General features: G+C 39.1%; 1 protein-coding gene across 2 annotated transcripts in view; it reads left to right on the plus strand.

The window, feature by feature from the left end:
* The window catches only part of GALNT7 (polypeptide N-acetylgalactosaminyltransferase 7), a 137,271-nt gene extending 117,798 nt beyond the window's left edge, over positions 1 to 19,473 (plus strand). For both annotated transcript variants that reach the window (XM_045799431.2, XM_045799430.2), the window contains exons 7-12: positions 2,190 to 2,307; positions 4,021 to 4,143; positions 9,780 to 9,998; positions 12,569 to 12,667; positions 13,387 to 13,515; positions 17,761 to 19,473. In XM_045799431.2, coding sequence (XP_045655387.1) covers positions 2,190 to 2,307; positions 4,021 to 4,143; positions 9,780 to 9,998; positions 12,569 to 12,667; positions 13,387 to 13,515; positions 17,761 to 17,898 — 826 coding nt within the window. In that variant the 3' untranslated portion in view covers positions 17,899 to 19,473. The remainder of the gene's footprint in view (positions 1 to 2,189; positions 2,308 to 4,020; positions 4,144 to 9,779; positions 9,999 to 12,568; positions 12,668 to 13,386; positions 13,516 to 17,760) is intronic.
* The last annotated feature ends 7,881 nt before the right edge of the window (positions 19,474 to 27,354 follow it).

Consider the following 27,354-nt stretch of genomic DNA (forward strand, 5'->3'; position numbering starts at 1 on the left):
TGGGAAGGTGTTTCCAATGTCACGCAAATGCTGGCGGGATCTGGCGGGTGATGATATCAAGACACTGCGATGGCAGACATAAGGAAATTATAGAATTTTAAGCTTTGACGCTTTCCAAATTTCCCTCTTTTTTCAGTTCAGGAATTTACTTGCTTACCTACTTGATTTAACGAGTACTTCTGGGTGTACAAAGTAAAGGGCAATGATGATACTTATATTTCTGCCAATTCCATGGGCTTGGCTAGTAAAGAAATGTTTTTCAAGTGGGCTAGAAAAATTGTTTCCCTTTAAATAACTCACTGGTTTTCATGTTAAGATGCATCTTAAAATATATACTGAGAGAAGTGGGAATGCAGTTAAAGATCAAAAAGGCATGGAGAGTAATTTTAAATGACAGTTAAATAAATGTGCCATGAAAATAACCAAGAATGTAATAGTTCTGCTTACCAAGTCAGGCAGCATACCTTAAGAAGAAGCATAAGAGAATGACTTCCACTTGATGTGATTTCCTTTATTTTTTTTTTAAAGATTTTATTTATTTATTCGACAGAGATAGAGACAGCCAGCGAGAGAGGGAACACAAGCAGGGGGAGTAGGAGAGGAAGAAGCAGGCTCATAGCGGAGGAGCCTGATGTGGGGCTCGATCCCAGAACGCCGGGATCACGCCCTGTGCGGAAGGCAGACGCTTAACTGCTGTGCCACCCAGGCGCCCCGATGTGATTTCCTTTAATATTGAAAGTATTAACTTGATTTATTATTTATCCACTCAACAAATATTTAATGAGTGCTTACTATGTGCCAGGCATGGTTTTCTGGGGATAAATTTTTAAAGATATGTTCTCTTGCGGCACATAAAATATAATGGGTGAGACAGAAATTAAACAGATCACTACACGAATAACTCTGGAATCGCCACTGCAAAAAGTGGTACGAAGTCAAACCACAGGGAACTTGGAGCTTAGGGGACGGAGAACCTGATCCAGGCGGGACGAGCCCGACCGGCCTTGCTGACCTTTAAAGTGTCCTTCAGGCTGAGACCCGAAAGGCCAGGAGTCAGCCCTGTGGACAGGGAGGAACATTTCAGGAGAGCGAACAGTCTAGGGGAATCCCTGAGACAGAAGAGCGTTTGTCGTGTTCCAGGCATGAGCAGAGCCGTGAAGAACTGGGGCGGCGGAAGCCCGCTGAGCGTCGAGAGCCCGGAGAGGCTGGCGTCCCCCGCGCCCGGGGCCACGTTGAGTCTACTCTGCCTGCCGGGAGATGGCATGTGGATGGGGGCAGAATTAGAAGAAGAGACCCAGTCCGGGTGTTACCATAGCAGTGCAAGTGACGCTGGCTTGGTGTAGGGTGGTAGCAGCAGTGACAGGTTCCACATACGTTTTCAAGGTGGAATCAATAGGCATTAGTGACAGATTGAATATTAGGTGTGAGATGAAGAAGGAACTCTGATGGAGGCGTCTACTTAGGAATCATGACGCATTAATAATTAATTGTGGGGGAGGGGTGGGGAACAGGATGGAGACGATTCCCCTTACCACTTCCTCTAGAGATGTAAGTGGCTTGTCCCTAAAAAGGACCCAATTTCAGATTCCATTCAAGAAGCCCCACAGATCACCCCTTTGCATTCCTACCTCCTGACACAGTAAATAGCTACTGTCTAATTCTCCTTGTCGTTTCTGTGCAACGTTTGCAAACTCTGAATGAACTGTGACTGTTCTGCCATGATTTACACCCTTATTTGGCATGCCCCTGAGCTATAAAATTAAAAAATGACAGACTACTTCCATGGTCTATGGTTTCGCTCATCCTAGAATGACTCATAAATCATTGTAGGAGCAGTTAGCAGACCATGGCTGGATGGCTCAGTATTTTTAGGAGGGAAAGAGAAAATTCACTCTCAGGGCTTTATTTTCAAACCAACAAAGGAACTGAGGCGCCCTCTAATGGCAAAATGATGCAATGCTCTAAGTTGTAATGAACGCAAATTGGATTTCAGATAGAAATCAGAGTAAATGCATTAAAGAATTATAAACAGATTGTTTCGTGAAGGCTTTGTAATTTCTTAATGTTTGGCCATCAGTTTTGTCTCTTCTGTGCATTATTTAGACTGTGTTGCACAAAGGCTGTTGTCTGTTGGTGAAGGGGTACCGGGGGTTTATCTGTAATAGTTATTGTGGTGTCTCATCGCTTAGGTCCCCTGCCATGGCTGGTGGATTATTTGCCATTGAACGAGAGTTCTTCTTCGAACTGGGTCTGTATGATCCAGGTCTCCAGATCTGGGGTGGTGAAAACTTTGAGATCTCATACAAGGTAACATTTCATTTAAACAAATGCAGCTTTCTAAGTAGTCACTGACCTTCGTGACTTTCAGATAAGGCTGGTTTCTTTGGGGAAAAATTGTTTAATGCACTTCGCTAAATTACAAAGAATGACTAACAAAAATGCATGCATTTGGGGAAAAATAGGGCAAAATGCAAACTCCAGACTTCTTACATATTTACATGGCTCATCTCAACATTGAAGCCCACAAACTTCAAAAATGAAAATACCGGGGCGCCTGGGTGGCTCAGTCGGCCAAGCATCCGACTCTTTGATTTGGCTCAGGTCATGATCTCGGGGTCCTCGGATCGAGCCCCACATTGAGCTCCGCACTCAGTGGGGAGTCTGTTTGAGGATTTTCTCTCACACTCCCCCTACTCCTACTCGCACACGTGTGCACGCACACACACATTCTTTCTCTCTCTTTCTCTAAAATAAATAAATCTTTTAAAAAAAAGGAAAATACCTCCTCCTCCTTACTCTCCAGGCTCTCTGTACATTGGAGCCTTTTATTACAAAGCCCTTTGGAGAATCTGCATGTACGGGGGCCACATTTGACCATCGATACACTGACGCAGTTAGCCTTCATCACGGTAGGCCGTGGTGATTCGGGACAGAGGCAGACCCCAGCCATGCCTGCGCACCCTCAGACTGACATTGGAGCTGCCTTCCCGCAGTACCCACCCTGTTGCTGAGGCAGTCCTTGGCCAGTAGTACCACCCATGGTCCAACCCCCACCCTGCCCCTACCCACAAGAAAGAAAGAAAACTATATCACAGTTTGAGTTAAACAGATATTTATGGTCTCTTGTCTTAAATGTCCAGAGACAGAAGAAGAAGAACTCAGTCCCTGCTCTCTAGGAATTCAGAGTTCATAAGAAGAGATTAGAATTAAATTCATAACACGCTAAGAAGCTAGATGGCGTTCAGTTGGTGTGATTAAGAAACAGCACCGTACTGGAGGGAGAATTTGAGGCAGACCAGGAAGGTGGGCATGATATCGATAGGCAGAGATAAGGGGAGGGGAGGAGACCTCAGAGCAGAGACGGGGGAAAGGCACAAAGGTGGGAAATGAAGAGTGCGTTCAGGAAACAGTGAGGAGCCCAGTTTAGCAGAGTCCGACGGCCTGCGTAGGGAAGACATCCAAGGAGAGGAAGTGGCCAGGTACGTGAGGCTTGTACGGAAGAGGCCTCTAATGCTGAGCCAGGAGATTTTTACTGAATTTGAAAAGCAGGAGCAACCTAGCGAAGATATTAAGCAAGGGAGTAACATGACCCAAAGCTGCCCTTCAGCTAGAGTAATCTTACTGTGAATAAGGCTAGCACTGAGTTGAGAGAAGCCGGAGGTGAAGAAGCCAGTTTGGAGGTTATTATAATAATCACCCAGGTGGGACATCCGTTAGCCGTGGAAACGGTGAATGATACCAGGAATGAAGATTCTGCATGACTTTGCAGGGTTACACTGGGCAAAGGGTGTTGAAAGGTACAGGTGCACAAGGGCCTGAGGAGCAGAACGTTACTGCATTCCTGGTCGCCTCGTGTTGGATGAGTTTAGAAACACTTTATTTTAGGATTTGTTCCATTTATGGAATCCCTGTGGACACGGTATCTAATTTAGATTTTATATTTACATTTATAAGACAAATTTTCACGTATAATGTATTTTGATATTTGAAACAACTTCCACGTGTGTTTTTCCTCGACAGATATGGCAGTGTGGTGGCAAGTTACTGTTTGTCCCCTGCTCTCGTGTCGGACACATCTACCGTCTCGAGGGCTGGCAAGGAAACCCTCCACCCATTTATGTCGGGTCTTCTCCGACTCTAAAGGTGAGTGTTCGGATAAAAGGAGAGAAGCCTAGGGGCTCTGTACCCCACGTGCCCCACTGATAGACCACACGCTGAGGTAGTCACTGAAATGGCAACTCACTGAGTGGGGTAAATCTTTTAAGCAGTCAGCGCTGGTTCTCCCTTTTCACTTAAGCTGGACTTACTCATGAAACACCTTATTTTTGTTTTGTTTTTGATTGAAGTAGAGTTGACATACGATATTATAGATGGTATGTTACTTACGGGTGTACCCAGGTATTCGACACGTCTATACGTTGTGAAGTGATCACCACAATAAATCTAGCCACCATCTGTCACCATAGAAGTTGTCACAATATTATTAACTCTGTTCCCTATGCTGCGCGTTGCTGTCCCTTCCCCTGCGTCAACCGTCAGCTCGCTCCTCTCGCCTCCGGCAACCATCCGTTTGTCCTCTGTGTCTGTGACTCTGTTTCTGCTTTGTTTGTTTGTTTGTTTGTTTTGTTTTTTAGATTCCACATCGAAGTGAAATCATATGGTATTTGTCTTTCTCTGCCTAACTTATTTCACTTAGCTTAATACCAGCCATGTTGTCCATCTGGGTCCATCCGTGTTCTCACAAATGGCAAGATTTCATTCTTTTTTATGGCTGAGTAATATTCCAGGGTGTGTGTGTGTGTGTGTGTGTGTGTGTGTGTGTGTGTGTGTGTATCTGTATACCCCACATTTCTTTATCTATCAGTATTGTCAATACCTTGGCTATTGTAATTGTAATTGTAAATTGTATTATAAACAATGCTGCAATGAACATAGGGGCACATATATCTTTTTGAATTAGTATTTTTGTACTCTTTGGATAAATATTCAGAAGTAGAATGCTGGGTTGTATGGTAGTTCTGTTTTTAATTTTTTGAGAAATCTCCATACTGTTTTCCATCGTGACTGTACCAATTTGCATTTTCAAAAACAGCACACAAGGGTTCCCTTTTCCTCATATCTTCACCAACACTTGTTATTTCTTGTCTTTTTGACAAGATTTTTTTTTTGACAGGTGTGAGATGATCTCTCATTGTGGTTTTGATTTGTGTGTCCCTGATGATGAGTGAGGTTAAGTAGCTTTTCATGTGTCTGTTGGTCATGTGTCTGTCTTCTTTGGGGAAATGTCTGTTCAGGTCATCTGCCCATTTTGTAATTGGTTTTTTGCTTTTTGATATTGAGTCATGTGAGTTCTTTATGTATTTTGGTTATTAATCCCTGTTTGGTTGGATCATTCGCAAATATCCTCCCATTCAGTAGGATGCCTTTTCATTTTATTGATGATTTCCTTCACTGTACAGAAGCTTTTTAGTTTGATGTAGTCCCGTTGTTATTTTTCTTTTGTTGCACTTGCCTGAGGAGATAGATCCAAAAATAATTGTCCCAAGAGCTTACTTCCTATGTTTTTTTAGGAGTTTGAAGGTTTCGGGTCTTATATTTAAGTCTTTAGTCCATTTTGAGTTTATTTTGTATATGGTAGAAGAAAGCGGTCCAATTTCATTCTTTTGCAAGTAGCTGTCCAGTTTCCCTAACGTTATTGAAGAAACTATCTTTTCCCCTTTGCCTCATTTGTCAAAGATTAGTTGACCATAGAAGCATGGGTTTATTTCTGGACTCTCTATTCTGTTCCATTGAGGTATGTATCTGTTTTTGTGCCAGTACCATACTGTTTTGGTGACTATAACTTTGTAGTATAATTTGAAATCGGGGAGCATGACACCTCCAGGTTTTTCTTCTTTCTCAAGATTGCTTTGGCTATTCAGGGTGTTTTGTGGTTCCACACAAATCGTAGGATTGTTTGTTCTCATTCTATGAAAAATACTATTGGTATTTTGATAGAGATTGCATTGAATCTATCCATTACTTTGGGTAGTATGGACATTTTAATATTCATTCTTCCAGTCCATGAGTGGTGTATCTTTCCCTTTTTTTGTGTGTTATCTTCAGTTTCTTTCATCAGTGTCTTATAGTTTTGGGGAGTATGGGTCTTTCACCTCCTTACTTAAATTTATTTCTAGATTTTTTTTTGATGCAATTGTAAATGGATTGTTTTCTTAATTTCTTTTTCTGATAGTTCATTGTTAGTTTATAGAAATGCAACAAACTTAGGTATGTTAATTTTGTATCCTACAACTTTACTAAATTCATTTATTCTGATAGCTTTTTGGTAGAGTCTTTAGGGTTTTCTATGTAAAGTGTCATGTCATCTGCAAATAGTGACTTCTTCTTTCCCAGTTTGGATGCTTTTTATTTCTTTTCTTGTCTGATTGCCATGGCCAGGACGTCCAACACTAAGTTGAATAAAAGTGGCAGGAGTGGGCATCCTTGTCCCAGATCTTAGATGGAAATCTTTTAGCTTTTCATCATTGAGTATGATGTTAGCTTGTGGGCTTGTCATGTATGGCTTCCATTATGTTGAAGTATGTTCCCTCTATATTCACTTTGTTGAGAATTTTTATCATAAATATGTGTTGAATTTTATCAAATACTTTTTCTGCGTCCATTGAGAAAGTTAAATGATTTTTATCCTTTTTATTAATGTGGTTTATCACGTTGACTGATTTGTGGACATTGAACGAGCCTTGCATCCCTGGAATAAACCCCACTTGATCATGGTGTATAATCCTTTCAATGTATTGTTGAATTCAGCTCGCTGATATTTTGTTGAGGATTTTTGCGTCTATGTTTATCAGGGATCTTACTATTTTTTAAGATTATTCGTTGTATCCCATTCTGATTAAGATTTCTATATTGAATGTTCTCCATGAGAAGACATCTCAGACAAATTCAAAAACAACTGCCACTCTGTAGGAAAGTAGTTGAAAGGAAAATATCAGCTTCTACTATTTTCACATGAGTAAAATATTATTTTTATTTGGTCTAAAAAATTAATCATTAAGAGTTTGTGCAGTAAACAAAATCAAATTTCCAAACAATGCTTGCAAAAGATTAATATCTTTTGTCCCTCAAACCAGGGACAGAGCAGAAAAGCTTCACACAGAGGCCAGATGTCCCACTGCTAGGAAGATGAAGTTCTCTGTTCTTGACTGAGCAACTTTGAAGTTTCTTTAGTTGGGCTGCTTTCATAAATGCTAAGAGCATAGGAGTCTGATTCCATTCATTTTCTGGAGCCCTTAACCAAGTCAAAAGCAGAAGGAAGTTTATTACTGGCTGCAGATGCAACTTGGAACAGTTCCTTAAAGGGAAGTAGATAATAGAAGCAGAGATGGGAAGGTCTTAGGAATGAAAACAGCTTTCTAACTAGCCAGCTTCTCATAGAAATGGCCAAATGGAGCCCCTGCTATAAGAGGAGATGAGATTAAAATATCCGCGATAAAACAAAGAGCACCAAACTAACACCAGGCCTGACTGGCGTTGCAGGAAAAGAACCTGCCCTTGGAGTTGGACCCACAATCACGAAGAATTAGTGAAAAGTCAGGTTGATTCATGAAGGCCTGTGCTACAAGGAAAAGGAGAAGAGATGAGAGGGCAATCTTTATCCACTCTAAAAATAAAGTGTACATATCGTAAAATCGACCCGATAGGTATAACCCTCCGTGTACACTTCGTGAGTGCCTAGAGTGTGCCAGGTACTTTTTTCTCTCCATCATCCACTCCAACCACAGTGTGCCCGTGGCTTACGTCTGTTTACCCAGCTCATCTGTCTTCTCTGAGCTTCCAACTCTAATAGGCAGTTGTCTCCTAGAATTACCTTCTTAGATGACCCTCAGGCATTTCAAACTCAATGTAGTCAAAGCTGAATTTTTTAACTTCTTCTCAAATGTAATTCCTTTTCCTATGTTCTCTATCTGCCCATGAATGGAATTTAGGGGGAATGTTAGGGTGGTTTTCCTCCTTTCCCTCCCACCTTACCAAGCCCTGAAGATTCTACCTCATACATATCTCTGAAATCCGTTCCTTTCTATGCTTCGTACAGGTCCTTGACTCTCTCCTGCAGATATTAAATGACCTCCTACTTGGCTCTGTGCCATCTTCCACTCACCACCAGTGTTAGTCTCCTGGAAATTAAATCTGATGTCTGTACCTGCTTAAAGCCTTTTGGTGGCTCTCGGCTAAATGATAAAATTCAAAGTCCTTAAAAAAGAATAATAATAATAAGAGCGAACGCTTTTCGAGTGCTTAGTATACACCAGACACTAAATGCTTTTTAATTTTCACAAAACACAACAAGCTAAGTTATGGAAAACTACTTGCAGGACTCCAAATGTACCGTAATTTGTCACTTCTTTTGGGTTTCTCCTTGTCCTGATTACCATTCCCACATAATGAACCACTGTTTCGAGACTGATCCGTCCCATGCCCCTCCACGCTGCCTCCCTGGCCTTCTCCCTCCCAAACAACGAGATGCTCCTTCTTTGTGTTGCTGTAACCTTATGTGTGCACTTACTCTTCACGTTCATTAGTATCTAGAAGACATGGGCTTTGTCTACTTTTGGATGACTTTGCAAAAATTAAGACTATTTGGCGATAATATTATGTGTTCTTGTACAATACCCCCGCATACCACGTTTTTGGATCCCACGGGCTTTTGCAACAGCATGCCTACGTTCACCCTTTGGTAGTCGTAGCCTAGAGAATCCTAATCTGAACACAAGGTCTTTTCTTTTCTTTCTTTCTTTTTTTTTTTTTTTTGTTTAAATTCAATTAGCCAACATAGAGTACATCATTAGTTTCTGATGTACAAGGTGTTTTCTACTCCTGATGTAAAACAGGGCTCAGCAATGATGGCCCTTAGACCGAATCCAGCCCATTTCAGTAAATAAAGTGATACAGGAGCACCAGCACCCCCATCTGTCTGCGTGTTGTATGAGCTGACAACAGCAGAGCTGAGTACTTGCTACAGAGACCGTGCGGCCCACTGTGCCAAAGATCCTTACTCTCTGGCCTTTCGTAGAGAAAATCTGCTGAGGAACGATGTAGAAGACCCAGGGCCTAGACGGTGTACTCAGTCTGTCATAATATTCCTGCCCGCACGCATTCATTCCGTTGAACCGTAGAAGACAGGTCTTTATCAGTTATCACGGCATCAGCTTATTTTATTGTCCCTTAGTTGCTTTTCCTTAAAGTGCATCAACTGGGGAAAATATCCCGTTAATTCTGGGTGATAGCAAAATGCTTCTATTATCGTCGTAACATGACCCAAAAAAGCCACTTGCAAAAAAATGTGTTTTATTCAACAAAGCTATTGTTTTTCGTGATGGTTTCTGAAATGAGCCTTTTCCCTACACATGCTCGTACTGTGGTTCTAATAGAAAGATTCTGGGTGAAGGAGCATCCGTGTCCAGCCAGCCTCTCTTAAACCCTTTCTGGGTTTTACTTTCTTCCTCTAGAAGGTGGATAGAACATACAGTCTTAGAAAATACGATCTTTACAGCTCGATGATGTCAGATTCTGTATCTATCACTTCTTAGTCGAACATGCATGACATTTTATCCTTAGCAATTGACATATTTGGATCGTCAGCTCGCTTGCATTTGTTTAATTAAATATCAGGTCCTATTGAAATGAGTTTGTCATATGTTGTTCATATTTCATGTGTCTAAGATGAGCTGTTTATGGCATTGCAGGTGTTTTTCATAATGATATCTTCTTTTTCACAGAATTATGTTAGAGTTGTAGAGGTTTGGTGGGATGAATACAAAGACTACTTCTATGCTAGTCGTCCTGAATCAAAGGCATTACCATATGGAGATATATCTGAGCTAAAGAAATTTCGAGAAGATCACAACTGCAAAAGTTTCAAATGGTTCATGGAAGAAATAGCTTATGACATAACTTCACACTACCCTTTGCCACCCAAAAATGTTGAATGGGGAGAAGTAAGTACCGCCTGGTTTTCAGGTCTCAAAGTGTGTGTGTTTGGAGACTGAGTTTGGGAGAAGGCAAAGAGAGATGGAAACGTATGAGTGAAAGAGAAGAATTCTTGGAGCAAAGTTTCTGAAAAACTGTCCGGTAACCCCTCCCCCACCTCTCCACCAAACCATTAACACCTCCCCTGACCCCCCAACCACTGTGTCCCCTGCTTTCAACTTTTGGACTTCCAGCTCTCCATCCTGGAGTGCTGTCCACTCCCTGCAGCAACTCCTGCCCGTTCCCTACCCCTCCCTCCAAGTCCCTTTCCTGACTAATTCCAGCTTATCCTATTGCTGTCAATTTAGAGAGCACCAGTTCTGAAAATCCTTTCTTATTCGTCCCCACCCCATCAGAAAGACTGAGTTCTTGATCTTTCCATGGGTTCTCATAACACTCACAATTGCTTATCCCTCAGCCAGTCTCTGTGCTCAGGACCTCGTTCACCGTTGTGTCCCAATGGACTAAAGCGGAGACCCCCATATACAATAGGCACTCAAACAATGTTTGTCAAATGAATGAATTAATTAATGGTAACTGAAAATAAGTAAATCAGGACAAGTCATTCATTGGTGTTGTCATTTGTTTTTTTCAGACTTGCCTTTGTAACCTCATTTCTAATTTTATTCACCCATGAGCCTTTGCTGCTGCTTCATGGGTGTATTGAACGTGCCATGAACTTTCAAATCTAGGTACTGTTGCTTAATTACGTATTCAGCAACTACTGGTCAAGGGCCTGCTACGTGCCAGTCACTCTTCTGGACATGAAACAAGACAGGCAGGTCCTTTCCATCAGGGGAAAGGTCTCTCCCCTTGGGCTAGTGGGGGAGAGACAACAACAGGGAGGACGAGAAAGGTGAAGGCAGATGGTAGCGAGGCCTACGAAGGAAATAAACAGGTGATGTTCAGGAGGACGTAGGGACAGATTAAGAAAGCCTGCTTTGAAGAGGGGACATCTCATCTGAGATCTGAATGATAGACCAGAGAGCCAGGAGAGAGCGTTCCACATAAAGAAAGTGGTGAGGTCGGAGGCTCTGAGTCAGGACATGCTTTGCCTTCGTGAGTATGTGTTAACTGAATGTTTGTGATTGTTAAGGCTTCCGGTCAACAATAGGCTATTAGTAGTTCAAGTTTTGGGGATATCAGAAGTTATATACAGGTTTTTGACTGTGCAGGGGGTTGGCGCCCCTCACCCCCGCATTGTTCAAGGGTCAATTGTATATATCTCAGGACTGCTCAGATGTTACCTTCTCAGTATGAATCTGTCCTGCTGTCCCCCAAAGCCTCTTAGCCCCCACCTTTAACTTGCTCTTCTTTTTCTTTTCTCCATGGTACTAACCACTTCCAAATGTGTTAGTTATGTTTTTTGCTTATATTCTGTCCTTCCCTCCCTAGAAGGTAAGCTCGCTCCTTGCCCCAGCGAGCTTTTATCTTTTATCCGTTTTGTTCTCTGGTATGACAGAGCCTACAACATGCCTGACACAAATATTTGATGAATAAATTAAGTCATGAGTGAAGGAATAGGTGGAATTTTCTCTTCTGCCTTCATAAGCTCATCCCTAAATATATCTTCACTTCAACCTCTATCCCCACGCTGGCGCCTATACGTTATACCTCACTTCTCAGCGTTCCCTGCACATTGCAGGGTAAACCCTTACCAGTTTAAACCCCATGTCTCCCTGGGGACAGTCTTCAGCGTCCCTCCAAGCAGGGCAAGAGGCTCCTTTCTCCGCATGCCTGTCCCTCCATCCTGCTGGACGCTTAGCCCTCAGTCTCCTACAGACGTGAGGGCCCTGGCCCATGACTTGATTCTCCTTGTGTCTTCTGAAGCACTTATCGTCATAGGTGCTCCGTCAATATTTGCTCACCTGAGTGAAAGAATAAACATTTTATCCAAATACTATAGTAATTCATAATTGAGATACAAATATATAGTATTTCCAGAAAAGGAAAAAGGTGAGTTGTATACAAAATGTGCGTTCCAGAGATGAACCCCTGTGTGTGCTTCTCACCCATATTAGTCAGAGAAGAGTCTCACTGCCTGACCCGTGTGCCGTAACTTTTGCCCCGTGGGCTCCTTGGAGACAGCTGCCAAAATTGTCACGCAGCCATTTGGAAGAGTTACCTTAACATATTTAATTCTGGTCTAGACATCAAGGGCCAGTGATTGTTACCACTGGGGGTGGGTAACTGCTCTGTTTGCTTCTCATCCACATGAATTTTCATGAACCTGGAATTGTATTTCATGATATCTTTTCATTTTTTTCTTCTGTGGTATTTTATCAAAATCTATAGACCAGTGCCCTCAGTTGGCGTAAGCCCGTTCCAGAGCGGACTTCAAAACCATAAATGATTTCAGAGATGACTGGTATACTCTGAGCTCCTCAAAGACTGACAAGACCGTCATAACCTAGCATTACACACACCCAGATTTCCGCTGTGAACTGCAGTACTTAGCATGAAACTCTCTCACCCTGCTGCTGGAGCTCACTACAGCTCAACTGTTGCCTGCCTTTTGGTTCTTTGTTCGTTTTTGTAGATCAGAGGGCTTGAGACTGTTTACTGCATCGATAGCATGGGGAAGACAAACGGAGGCTTTGTTGAACTAGGACCCTGCCACAGGATGGGAGGGAATCAGGTAAATAAGCATACTTGCGTGTTTTTATAGTTTGCTGCCATGGAGCAGCTAGTCTTACTGATCACGGGGTTTTGTTTGCTTTTTAATTCGATAATTTTGTTTGTTTGGGTAAAGTAAAACATTCTGTAAAAAACTGATAGTGCTAAAGCATTTACTTAGATGGGGGTATGATAGCAGTGTTGGGTTTTCACAGAAGCAATCTGCATCTAGGATTTCTGTCTCATATAAGAGATTAGAATATATTCCTCTGTGAGTATGTAACCCTGTAGTAATTTTACTTGCAAGTATTGTTCAGTCTTCCGCATTTCCCCCTAATAAGCTAGGATGTTACTGCCGGGAAGCTCTATTTCGCTAATAGATTTTCTTACTTCCTTATGTGGATATTGTTCTTATCTCTGGTTTAGATTGTGAAACATCATCAGTTCTGTTTCCACTTTTTCATCCGCTCATACTGTTGGTACATAATAAATATGTGTGAATGACCCATTCTATATCTAAGAGGCTGAGGAACATAGTCCTTTAAGTGTTAGCAGGAGTCTTCGCTAATATCAAAATGGACATAGTTTCTATCTTTGGACACAGAATTCCAAGCATACAGAAAAATTATAGAAAAATTAGATAGTCATTGAGTTTAATTATGAGTTAAGTTTTTTTTTTTAAATAATGTATATCAGCAGAGAAGGTGCCTTGTTACTTTACTTTCTTTTTTTTTTTAATAGCTTTTTCGAATCAACGAAGCTAATCAACTCATGCAGTATGACCAGTGTCTGACAAAGGGGCCAGATGGATCGAAAGTTATGATCACGCACTGTAATCTGAATGAGTTTAAGGAGTGGCAGTACTTCAAGGTATTGTGCATTTCAGCTCCTGAAATAGTATTATTTGCTGTTTCACTTTAATAATACCTACCATCTGGAATTTAGGTGTATAAATCTTGATATATGTATGTATATATATGTATATATGTGTGTGTGTTTATATATATACATATATGTAATTTCCATAATATTGCATTTATAGTTCATGTTGTCCAGCAGGTGGCGATAGAGACAAACAAATACCACTTGGAAGTCCCACTTCTTTTTTTTTTTTTTTTTTAAAGATTTTATTTATTTATTTGACAGAGATAGAGACAGCCAGCGAGAGAGGGAACACAAGCAGGGGGAGTGGGAGAGGAAGAAGCAGGCTCACAGCAGAGGAGCCTGATGCGGGGCTCGATCCCATAACGCCGGGATCACGCCCTGAGCCAAAGGCAGGCGCTTAACCCCTGTGCCACCCAGGCGCCCCTGGTCCTTCCCATTTCTTTATCACAACTGGATAAATACTGCCTTAAAGGTCAAGTGTAGTTACTCACTTGACACCACAGGCACAGTTTTTCACTTTCAGCTGTGAATAGTCCAGGTTCTTTGCTGAGTTGAAGATTCCAACATAGTAATGTCTTTATGTATAATTTTCAGTGTCTAGACTTGACTAAATCAATTTATTGTGAAACACAAAGCTGGGAAAGCTGCCCCACACTGAAAGAACCTGGCAGCCCTCAACTTTATTTACTCGTGTAGTGGCCGTGATCAAACCGTGTCTCTCATGCAAGCACTTGTTTGCTCTGTAGTGACGGTGTTATGACCCAGCGTCATATTCCCGGTTATCGTCATTCATAGATAATCACTATGAAGTGGTAAGTCCGTGTCAGTGGCTGACTTTCTTCCTGTAACAAGTCAGGAAGGAGGAGGTTAACATAAACCCTGAAGAACAGAGCATTTGTTTCCACAAAGAAAGGTGAATAATAGCAATAAGTGATGGGGGTCGTCGAGAGTAGTATGAGTAAAACAGTCAATGAAGGCGACGGCAGACCAGAAACTACCATCCAGAAGTAGTTTCGTGGATGAAAAACAGAATGTATGTGTTTTCGATATTTTAAAGGCCGCAGCATTAAATACACATTCGTGCATCAGACGTTACTAAATATTCCTTGGGGCCCGATGATGTGGTGACTTCAAAAAGAAGCCAAAGCCCATCATATTCTAATGGCAGAAAAGAAAAAAAAAAAATGAAAATAAGTAAAATGCCATAGGTTAACAACGGAGAGATTAATAGAGAAGTATCATTGTACCAGATCTTGAGATAGAAAAAGGCTTTTCATAGAGAATGAATAAAAACTGGGTGAGCAAAGGCACGGGATGAAAGTGAGTCGTAAAGCCTAGGACTCAGGGTTAGTTTGGTCCCCTAAATTGTAGTCCACATGAAAGAACATTGGACTTCGTTTTGTAAGTTTCAGAGAGTGAACAACTTTGAGGAACCCAGTGAGAGGAAACAGTGGATACTTTTAGGAAAATAACTCCAGGAATCTTGTGAAATATGGACTGATAAGCAGATCAGCTCAGTCTGCAGTTCTCAAACTTCCGGTCTCTAGATTGTCTCTACACCCTTGAAAATTACTGAGACCCTGCCCCCCCCAACAAATTTTATCTATCTAGGTCATAGCTAAAAATATTTTCTGAATTGCAAATTAAACCTGAGAAATTTTGTAAGCATGTATTCGTATTGTATTATATTTGTACGTATGTATTAATTCATGTAAAAGTTAGTGATAACCCTACTACGTGTTAATATAAATAATTTTGAATAACGAATTACTGGTTTTCCAAAAGTGAGAAGAATGGCATTGTTTTATGATTTTGCAAATCCCTATAAATGTCTGGTTTAGTAGAAGACAGCTGGGTACTCATACTGCTGCCGCATTCAACTGGATGTGATATGTTGTTTTAGTTGAAGTATATGAGGAAAATCTAGCCTCGAACATTCGGCTAGAAAAGAGAGGATTAGGTAGGGGCGCCTGGGTGGCGCAGCGGTTAAGCGTCTGCCTTTGGCTCAGGGCGTGATCCCGACGTTATGGGATCGAGCCCCACATCAGGCTCCTCCGCTATGAGCCTGCTTCTTCCTTTCCCACTCTCCCTGCTTGTGTTCCCTCTCTCGCTGGCTGTCTCTATCACTGTCAAATAAATAAATAAAATCTTAAAAAAAAAAAAAAGAGAGGATTAATTTAATAGCCTTTTCAGATAACTGTGTTTTTTGCAGTGTAGAACCATACCAGTGAACATTTTGCCCTATGTTACATTAAAATCCGTTGGTCTGTCTTACACGCCGAAAGGATCTTTTACTCCTGTCTGCTGTTGTAACATCATGCATTGCTTGTTTGGAAAATATTGGCTCCCTAAGTTATGTAGATCTTCCACGTGTTGACACATTGCACTAAACAGTGTCAAAACATCACAGATATAACCACTGATTTCATGGTAGAGCTGCCGAGTTCATGGTGGTGGGTACACGTTTTCCACAACTCTAATTTTTGCTCGAAAAGTCAGATTCTAGGGGCGCCTGGGTGGCTCAGTTGTTAAGCGTCTGCCTTTGGCTCAGGGCGTGATCCTGGCGTTCTGGGATCGAGCCCGGTATTGGGTTCCCTGCTCCTGTGGGAGTCTGCTTCTTCCTCTCCCACTCCCCCTGCTTGTGTTCCCTCTCTTGCTGCCTCTCTGTCTGTCAAATAAATAAATAAAAGCTTTAAAAAAAAAAAAAAGTCAAATTCTATCAGTGGCAACAAATACTGTCAGATTAGTGTTCCTTTTTTTTTTAAGTGACAGGCTTCATTCTCTAGAAAGTCTGCCCAGTCCCAAGTTTGAATAACCATAGTTTGTCCTTTCAGAGTAGTCCTTTCCAGTCAAAATGACGTTACATGGAAAAAAGTGGCTAGTCGGACTCTCAGGTCAAACAAGTGTACACATGCTTTCTTTCCGATAAGCACTGTACTTCAGTATGTGGAAGTGCTTTATGCACACTTTCCATTTCATCTCAGAATACTTTTGAAAGTATACTTAAGGGTAGGGGCGCCTCGGTGCTTCAGCTGGTTAAGCGTCTGGCTCTTGGTTTCAGCTCAGGTCATGATCTCAGGGTCATGGGACCGAGCCCCTCAGCAGGCTTTGTGTTCAGCAGGGAGTCTGCTTGAGATTCTCTCCCTCTGCCCCTTCCCCCCATTTGCACACTGTTTCTCGCTCTGTCTCTAAAATAAATAAATAAATACTTTTTAAAAAAAAGGTATACTCAAGAGTCAAGATTTAATAAAACTAGTAAGTTTTACTGTTTCAACGCAGACATCTTTAAGTAAAACTAGCATTTTCTTTTTTAGCTGTGGATCTATGGCCATGAATAATGAAACGACTAGCACACTTACGTCACTGCTTGATTTATGCTGAGGCCCCAGCATTTTTACCTGCCATTGCTTTTGCACCATCAGTGTAAATGTCAGTGCGATGAAAAAGGCAAATGGGGTCTTTGTATTATTATAAGGATAGTTTTGGCCTTACAGACCCAATCTTAGATAGTCTCTGAGGACTACGAGTATGAGAAGCCCTGAGCTATATTAAAGAAATCGACAGCAGGGCGTGAGGGCTAACCTAAGGCCTGTGCAGTGGGTCTGGGAAAGGCTAGAGATCAGAGACATTGCAGGTATCGGTCCTCAGTGACTGCTACAATTGGAAGGAAGGAAGGAAGGTGTAGCATGAAGTGCCTCTGTCCTGAGGCCTGGAAGGATGGTACTGCCGTCAGCCACGGTGGGAACTGAAGAAGTAGGTTTGGAGGGGACGACAGTGAATTGAAGTTTGTATACCATTGAATTTGAGGTACCAGCAGTACATTAGGACTTAACAGGAAAAGGGCTTAGAAGACTGGCGGTCAGGGGCGCCTGGGTGGCACAGCGGTTAAGCGTCTGCCTTCGGCTCAGGGCGTGATCCCGGCGTTATGGAATCGAGCCCCACGTCAGGCTCCTCTGCTGGGAGCCTGCTTCTTCCTCTCCCACTGCCTCTGCTTGTGTTTCCTCTCTCCCTGGCTGTCTCTATCTCTGTTGAATAAATAAATAAAATCTTAAAAAAAAAAAAAAAAAAAAAGACTGGTGGTCAGGAATAATCCAAAGTCCGAGGTAAGGCTGGTTTAAGCCTGTCCGATTTGCTTGAATTCTCTTCTTGTGAAAGCCAGGTGATGACTTCGAATGTCAGTGATACCAAAAGAAGTACAAACTTAAAATTCCTTTGTCCTTTGTTTTCCAGAGCCTGCACAGATTTACTCACATTCCTTCAGGAAAGTGCTTAGATCGTTCCGACGTCCTCCATCAAGTGTTCATCTCTGATTGCGACTCCAGTAAAATGACTCAAAAGTGGGAAATGAACAACATCCATAGTGTTTAGAAAGAATGAAAGAAACCAATAACCTACCTACTGACACATAAATTTATACAGGACTGAAAACCGCCTGAAACCTGCTGCAACTACTATTAACTCTGTACAGCTCCAAACCCAGAACCTCTGGATCAGTTTGAAGGACGTTGATAAACTGTGATTTTACAATAACATTATCATCTGCAGTTACTGTTTACAAAACTGCTTTTACCTTAAACTTTGTAGATGTTTACATCTTTTTTTGTTTTATTTTAAGATGATGTTGGTAATTTGTGCGTTTAGCTCTGTTTTATTTAGAACAGAGTTAAAAGCATCGTTGTCTTCTTTGGGATTACACTCAGGGGTCTGAAAGGCAGTTTGATTTTATCTTTTTTTTTTAAACACACTTGAAAAAAAGGTTGGAGTAACCAGACTTTCATATATAACTTGGTGATTATCAACCTGTTGTGTCTTTATTTAATTTTACATCTTTATGAAGCACTGCCACAGGTTCTTAGCCAAGGTGGCCTTCCTTCACAGTCATGCTGCTTTTTTGAAAGGTGAATTTCAACACATTTAGTGCCTCTTTCATTTCTCAGTATATATTTCAAGAGCTTTTGATGAAATTTATAGGATGGTAATGATGGAATTGTCATCTGGATGAGGAATACTTTCACTACTCAAAAATGAATTTATGTGCTACCATTTGTTCTGAAATTGAATGTTGTATGGCTTGAAAAAGAAAAGACCGTATAGAACATCCAAGGCTATTTCGTAGGGTTGAAGATTGGCATCAATTCCCTCACTCGCTGGCATTCCCAGCGCTCTCTGTTGATGCTGACTCCTAAGATAGCAAAGGGGGTCCACCAACCAGAGAAAAATTATCCACTGACATTTGGGATTTACTTTTCCCTAATACCTATCACTACAGAGAATTCTCAGTTTTGAAATCTTGAAGTGTGGGGGTAACAAAAACAACAAAATACCACTGTAGATACATCCAAGGTTCATTCTCCAAGCCCCTATTTAATTAAGCCTTACAAAACTCCTGTGAGTTACAACCTCAGCTGTGGAACCGCTGAAGCCAAGAGTGAATGGATGTTTCATGTATCTCTTCATCCAAATGAAATCCCCTGCACATTTTTTTAAATTAAAAAAAAAGGCTATTTAAAAATACAGTTCATTAACAAATATGAACTTCTGTTAGGTTAGGTGTTAGTTCCCTAGTGTTTCTTAATTTTTTTTTTTTTAGAAAGCTTATTTCTATTAGTATTTTTCCAGTGAAAAGAAGACTTGTTTGGATTTCAACATTAAGATAGTATCTACTATAGGAAAACAGAATAGCGCAAGTGGTCAATTAAATTTTAATTTCTAAATAATAGTCTTTTGTTACCCAAAATATTAAAATGCTACACTGAGTGCAAAAAAAAAAAAAAAAAAAAAAGAAAAGAAAAAAGGAAAAAACTGATGAAGTGGGGAACGGCAAGTAAATTACGCATTTTTGATCCTGTAATCATGATATCATTACAATGAAAGGAATTTCACAAACTACTGCCAGAGGGAACTATTTTTAATTAAAGCTTAAAAAAGGAAAGAAAAAAAAAATCTACATTTGTTTAGAAGAAAAGCCTACAAATTTGTTTCTTCCAAGCTTAGCTCTTAAATTTGGAGAGTCAGAGTTAAACATCCTGAACAGAGTTTTATTTATAATTTTGAATTGTCAATTTATATTTTGCTACTGATCTGTGATCAACCATTTTAACTTTCGCTCATCTCTAGGGATGTTTAAAAAGGAATACATTTATATATGCTTATACAACTGCAAAATAAATCAACTATAAAAAGGAAACTAAGAGAATTGGTACTTTAATTACTTGTGTCTTTGCAAATAGGCTCCATTTTCCTTGTTGAATAGATTATAACCTTGTTAACTATGCATAGGCCTAAGAAAGGTGGCACATAAACTGTGCATGTAAATTTTAAATGGGTATTTTGTGCAATTCGTTGATACTCTATGAAAATGATTCTATATATTGAAATCGGAAACCTTACCAAACATGAAAAACATCAGAAGCTGCTGCCACATGACTATTTTCTACTGTAGGCTGCTTTGGAAATAATTCCCATATCCTTGCTTTGTAAGTTGATAATATCACTATGCATTTCTACACATTTTATAAATTTGATTTATGCAGATTTTGATACACTGTATGTTTCTGTAGAAATTGTATAAATATTCAAATTTTATTAGGGATAAATTTGAGAAGTTTATGTATATCTTAATTCTGGGTTGCTTGTTTTTTAGGTGAGAAAAAAATAAAATACTGTATTTTAATCCACGGGTTTTTTTCAGTATTTGTAATCATTTCTAAATCCAAACACTGCATGCTTGAAATAATTACTTGATTTTATTGTTTATAAAATACACTAACATAATAGCTAAAATATCTTATACTGTAGTTATATGTTGAGTATGTGCTTGAATATTGGTTATAATTCTGCTTAGAATATGCTTGGAATACTTGGAGCTTACTTATCTGTAGGAAGGAAACATAAAAGTTTATTTTTGTCTCTAGTTGCCTATATATAACATTTTTTTCTGAAGTCACTTATCCAATTATAAAAAACCACCCCAGCAACACATATCTTTCTTGGCAGTATATTTGACTATAGAATTGCCTGTTGAAAGCAAAAATTTCTTTAGGTCAAAACTCTACAACCTGACAGATCGAGTAGAGAGAAAGGAGCCTACCAAAAAACAAACAGACCGTAGGACCTTGAGGCAAAACATGTGACATCTCAGAAGATAGGGCTGCTGACATTCTAGTAAGTCTCAGTGTTGATTTGGGAAACTTTCTCTCAGTTGACTTGGCTATTGTCATATCCTCTAATTCTCAGCTGCTATACCAAAGAAATTTGAAAAAGTCACATAAGACCAGACTGGAGTAAACGGGGGCTCACTTATTTCTTAAAATACAGTCTCACAGGAATCTTGGAATATATTTCATTTCTGACAGACTCTAACTTTGTAAAAAAAAAAAAAAATGCACTTATAATTCAGTGGAAAACGTGGTAAGTACTTGATCTGAGCCAGATCCCTAGTAGGCCAGTCATTTGGGTACGTTAAAATTAATCCATGTGAAAGCAGATTTAAAAAGTATCAAGCACTATGAAAATGCATGTCATTCATTGGAATCAGTCAGTTGCAGGAAAATGGACAGAGAATGGTTTTTGTGGACCACTCTTTCCTGGAATTGAGATTAAAGGAAGGATAGACTCTAAATTTAATAATTGTTTTGCAATTCTCATTTTTAAGATTTTGAAATGTCCGTAATTGAGCCCACATCTGAGCAGAGGTGGGATGGGGAGGGCTCCTTATTTTCATAATAGAAGGATGTTACAATCTACTCATCTGAATGAATATAGTATGGTGGACCAGTCTATTTTCAATCTCTGTTCCACTACAAATTACTCCTATAATCTTGGAAAGTTATTTAAACTCTGTACCTCAATTTTCCCATTTGCAAATCGGGGAAAATAAGTGCGTATTTTGTGGGATTTTATTAGGATTGTATGAATATACATAAAATGCTTAGGATAGTTCCTGGCATATAGTCAGGGTAATATAAATATTAGCTGTTATTATCTGGTTTCAAGGCCTTAAAACTTGTTTTTAATCAGAAGATGGCCTACACTGCAAACCCTATATAAAGGCTACCTGTGTGTACCTATGTTTCATATATGAGATGACATTACCCACACTTTACAAATGAAGAAATGAAGCTCAGAAGTTCTGCTGCTTAAATTGGGGGTAAAATGTTTATCTATAAGGCAATAAATGATCTCTACACCTCATCATTTATATAGCATTTGTAAAATATAGTTTTTAGTGGTCTAATTTAATGCTTGGATAGAACTAAGTGCATCCTGAAGAATGTTTAAGATCATGTCCTAAAATTACTTTTAAATGAAATTTCTCAGGTTTTTGATATGGGCAAATAAACTCCAACTGTATTAATCCTTAAATGTACAAAGCAAAACTAAAACTTTTAGTAGAAAGTTGAACTGCATAGACTTCCATGTCTGGCCATGACATAGTAATTGGTATTGGACTTACCCTGCTGTCCTAAACAGCTATAAACTGGACAAAATATATGGGCTGTTTTGAGGAATTGGATAATAGGCAAAGCAGACTGTGATACTTGAGAGAAAGGAAACATGCAAGGTGAACCCCAGGTTTACCATGTCTGTCTGTCCGTCTGGGAAAACTTTTGTGATCATGGTAAAGGAAAATGGAGCTCAAACAGTGGTGATACTGGTGAGCTGAGGAGACAGTAGAGTTTGGTGCTGCTGAGACAGCTGGAATTCACAGGGAAGGTTACTGGAGGGGAGTGCACTTGAATACCAGGAAATTGGTACAGGAATTTCTATAGCACTGCCATTTACAATTGCAAAACCCCCAAGAACAACCTAAACACTCATCAATATTACACAGCAATGAGCATGAAATAGTTAGAAACAAGTTAGTAGGGTAATGTTAAGTGAAGAATGCAATTCCCAAGACATGACCAGCAAATACTTTTTGTAAAATTAAAGGCAACTGAAACATACAGGAAGTCACACATCTATATGTGATAGATTAAACAACTTGTCCAAGTTCAAATTTAGCATTGGGAGTCAAGAACATAAAAAGGACATTAGGTCAAGGACATAAAGAAGTTCACTATCAGTACTTTCAGAACCATGTAGGAGGAATTTCTATTTGTATTTTCCATGTAACATTGTTTTCCTCTCTACCTTGAGGGTCAAAAATCTCAGAACTGGGTTCCTCAAAAAATTAAAAATAGAACTACCCTACAATCCAGTTATCATACAACTGGCTATTTACCCAAAAATACCAAAACATTAATTCAAAGGGATACATGCACCCCTATAGTTATTGCAGCATTATTTACGATAACGAAGATATGGAAGCAGCCCAAGTGTCCATTTGTTCATCAACAGATGAATGGATAAGTGTGTGTGTGTGTGTGTGTGTGCGCACGCGCGTGTGTAAAATGGAATATTACTCAGCCATTAAAAAAATGAAATCTTGCCATTTGCAACAACACGGGCGGAGCTAGAGAGTATAATGCTAAGCAAAATAAGTCAGAGAAAGACAAATACCATATAATCTCACTTGTTATGTGGAATTTAAGAAACAAAACAAATGAGCAAAGGAAAAATATTGAGAGACAAACCAAGAAACAGACGCTTAACGAACTAAAGCTTGTGAGAGGGGAGATGGGTAGAGGGATGGGTGAAATAGGAGATGAGGATTAAAGAGTACACTTATCATCACAGAAAAAAAATGATTTAAAAAATCTCAATATACTCTTACCATAGCAACTATATTAACTCATACATATTGGTATGTATACTTTTAGCTAACATTTATTATTTACTGTCACTTGCCACTCAGATAAGTGTCTTAAATATATTGCCCCATTTAATCCTCAAAATCCTCAAAATTTCTAATTTTATAGACGAGGAAATTGAAAGGTTATATGATTTGTCTGATGTTACCAACCAGTAAGAAACAGAGACCTATTCAACTCTAATCCAAGTCCCAAGTGTAACTCATCTTCTCACTCTTAATCTCCCTCATAACCTTGTTTTTCCCTTTGTATTTTTTCTTAAGTAATCTCCATGCCCCACATGGGGCTCAAACTCATGACCCCAGGATCAAGTGCCGCATGCTCTACCAACTGAGCCAGCCAGGTGCTCCCGGTCTGTATTTTAATTTATCCTTTGTATAAGCCACCTCATCTTTATCGGAAAAATGTGAAGAATCAAATAAATAACAAATGTAAGTGAGTTAGTGTTTTACTATCTTACCTGCTGCCCTAGGATATTTGGCATGTCTTCCTGAAGGAAGGAGACTGGATTGGTTGATATAAAGATCATTTCCAGTTCTGAAGTTTGATGCTCCATGTTGCTTAGAAGTTATTTTTCTCCTCTTTAAATGTGATGATCTGTGCTCCTGAGCCCACTATTCTATAGATACGGTAACTCCTGGGATGAGGCTCACTAAAGGAAAAGTCTGCACTGTAAATCCTAAAGAGAGGCCCAGGAGCACAATGAAATTCCACTAAGACCTCAGAAACGACGTCTGTATGTACATTTACTACAGGAAAGAAGTCAGAGGACTTTCCAGTCAGGGTGAGAAGTTTCTTATACAACTATGAAAACAATGCTTAGCTGGAAGGCATATAAACCTATCAACAGTCCTAACTCAAATATTACCAGTGATCTTACATTTATTTACCTATTTAATTTACAGATGGCAAACTGGTAACCCTTGGGTAGTATCTTACCTGTAGACGTTTTCTTTGAACCTGACATTTGAATTCATTGCCAACATTTATGATTCAGATTACGCTTTTTAAAAAATATCTAGATTTCTGGTTCTACTTGAAAATTTGGGATATCTGGGAATCCTAGACCCACATTTCCATCCAACGACAGGACTGAACTAAATAGTAGCTGCCCTCTTTATCCTGGGCATTTTTGTTTATAATATAGAGTACCTACTACGTTTCTGGCACAGAGTAGAGAGCATTATACAAAATTTTTTAAAATTGCCCTCATAGAGCTTACTTTCTTGGATGCTCATCACTTTACCACATCCAGCCCTTTTCCCTGTCTACACTCTATAGAGCTTCGCATTTCCTGCCAATATCCTACCTTTCTCTGAAAATGCCATCGTCTCCAATAGGAATCTCATGAGAATGAGTCCAAAAATGGGTTATTTCTAGAGAGATGTTTTATTTTTAAAAGGACTGGATCTTGTGCAGTGACCTAACAGCTGTTTTATTTCTTCTTGCTATTCCCCAAGAAATAAAATAATTGCTGCTTTGTAAAACATTTTTAGTGGCATATGTGGTAATAGGTTTAAGATAATGCTATATTTGTACTAGTCTAAGACAAGCTTATGATTTACTACTTACAGTAAATAATGCTGTTAAAAAACAAAATACTTACAAAAAGGCATACTGTCATCCATTGAGCAAGTTTGCAATTGACTACACCAATATGTAAGAAACCTTAGGCTCTCCTAACCCAGCTTTTACAAATAAAAAGACCAAAGTAGTAGCTGCCATCTGGAAAGACATTTGAGCCCCTACCGGAGTCTTTCACCAAACTAAATTCCAGGAGGATCAGATTTAAATACTATTTTTTAAAGGAAAGCAGATAATCTTTATAATCTTTGAGTGGGAAAGGTCTCCCAAAACCACTAAAGAATAAAATTGCCCACATAAAACTTTGCATGAAGAAAACATCATAAAGTCAAAAGGCAAATGACAAGGACAAAAATATTTACAATTCAAGTCACAAAGGGTCACTTTCCTTAATCTCCACACTAATAGAGACCCATGAGACAGAAGACCACAGGAAACAAATGGCTCTTAAACATAAAAATATGCTCAAGTTGTAACAGGAGGAACCATTTTTTTATAAATCAGAATAGCAAAGATTAAAAAGTTTGATAACAATTATGTTGCTGAGATGAGGAAACAGACACTCTAAAACATTCAGTGCTGTGGCGTATGTAGTAGTACTTCTATTGAGACCAATTTTGGCAGGCTTTATTAAGTTAACAAAATGTTAAGAGGTTTCCAGCATATACCAGGTACAGTTGACCCTTGAACAAAGTGGGTTTGAACTGTGCAGTCTACTTACATGTGGATTTCTTACAGTACAGTACTGTAAATGTATTTTCTCTTAAATGATTTCCTATCGTTTTCTCTAGCTTACTTTAAAAATACAATATAAAATATATAGAACACAGAAAGTATGTGTTGATTGACAATATTACCAGTATAGATTCTTGTCAACAGGCTATTAGTAAAGTTTTTGGAAAGTTGAGTTATATGCAGATTTTCGACTGCATGAGGGGCAGGATTTAGCTCCCATAAGCCCCATTTTTTCCAAGGGTCAACTGTACAGGTTTTGGTGGTTATAATCATCAAATGTTAAAATATACAAACTTAAAATTTTTGTTATATATAAGGATATGCATTGCAATTATTGCTCATAAAAAAACACACCTACCTTTAGGGAACTGATTATGATCCAAGCAATGGGATACTATGCAGCTAGCTACTGAAAGTGTCACTCTGTTGTACTGTACTGATAGAACATTTTCTAAAATGAGAATAAGGGGCAGAGCATACATATACAAAGCTTCCACTTGTGTAGTATCTATATATAAAAATATTATGTATTTATTTGTATTTACTATATATAAAATTATTAAAAATTATATATAAAAATATTTTATATATAAGCACAAAGCATATTTGTATTTACATATATAACTATTAAAGTATTAGTTTATATATATAAATATATATATATATATGATTCTTAGTGCTTAAATCTCTCTTGAAGGATAAATTATACTATTGTGGTTGCCTCCTGGGTTCTAGAACCAGGCAATTGGGAATCAAGAATGGACTACCCACTACATAGCTGTTTTACATTTTGTATCATGAAGATATGACATATTTCCTAAAAGAAAAAAAAAGGGGAGTTTTCATGAACAGCTGGTCTGGGATGGAACCTAATTCTTACCCCTATTTCCGTGCTTTCCAACAGAACCATTCCTTGAAGTAAACTAGTCATGAAAATTTGCTGATATAATCTTTGAGATTGGAAATCTTGATCCACACTTAAAAATATCCAACATTACTCACCCTAAATCCTGAACTTACTCTAGATCAGCTCTTAATTAAAAGAATGAGTCATTCTCAGCTTAGACACATTCAAGTGTTTTATATGAAGAAAATTAAAGCAGTCCCAAAAAGATGACAAGTCTGATATGTCTGCCTCATGGGTCTAGAAATTCAGATTTAGAAATCCTGAAGGAAACAAGACTTTTACCCTATTTCAATTTTAATAACTCCTATTTAAAATCTCTTTACACACTAGGTAGTGCTTTGGGTAGTTTTTTAACTTTCTCCTTTAACATTAAAACACTGTGAAGTGGGTACTGACCCCATATTACAAATGGCGAGATATAAGGTCAAAAAATAAAGTTCATAAAGCTAGTATTTACTGCTGGGGAATCCAGACCCGGATTATGTCTTTAAAATACACTACCCTAATTTTTTGGCACTATTAAGCCACTTAATACCAGAAATTATTTTTTTAAATATTAATTTCTTTTCATTTTGATCAGCAAAATCTCCAAATTTAAATGTGCAATTACTGGGATAAGACTAAGGTGGCCAATCAGCGGTCTGCAGATTTTGTCTATTTGCTCTGGTAATTATGCTAATACCTCACTTCCATTTAACAAAACTTTGGTATTTCCTGTTTAATGATATCAAATACTTATTCAAATATGGCATAAAATAAACAACCAAAACTTCCACGGCTGGGTAATAAGAATTTTGACTATTTTAAAACTTGATAATCAGGATTGTCAGGTTTAATTATGAA

Source organism: Ursus americanus, chromosome 13 (assembly GCF_024610735.1).
Source record: "Ursus americanus isolate L20-20 chromosome 13, mUrsAme1.1.p, whole genome shotgun sequence".
Taxonomy (NCBI): Eukaryota; Metazoa; Chordata; class Mammalia; order Carnivora; family Ursidae; genus Ursus; species Ursus americanus.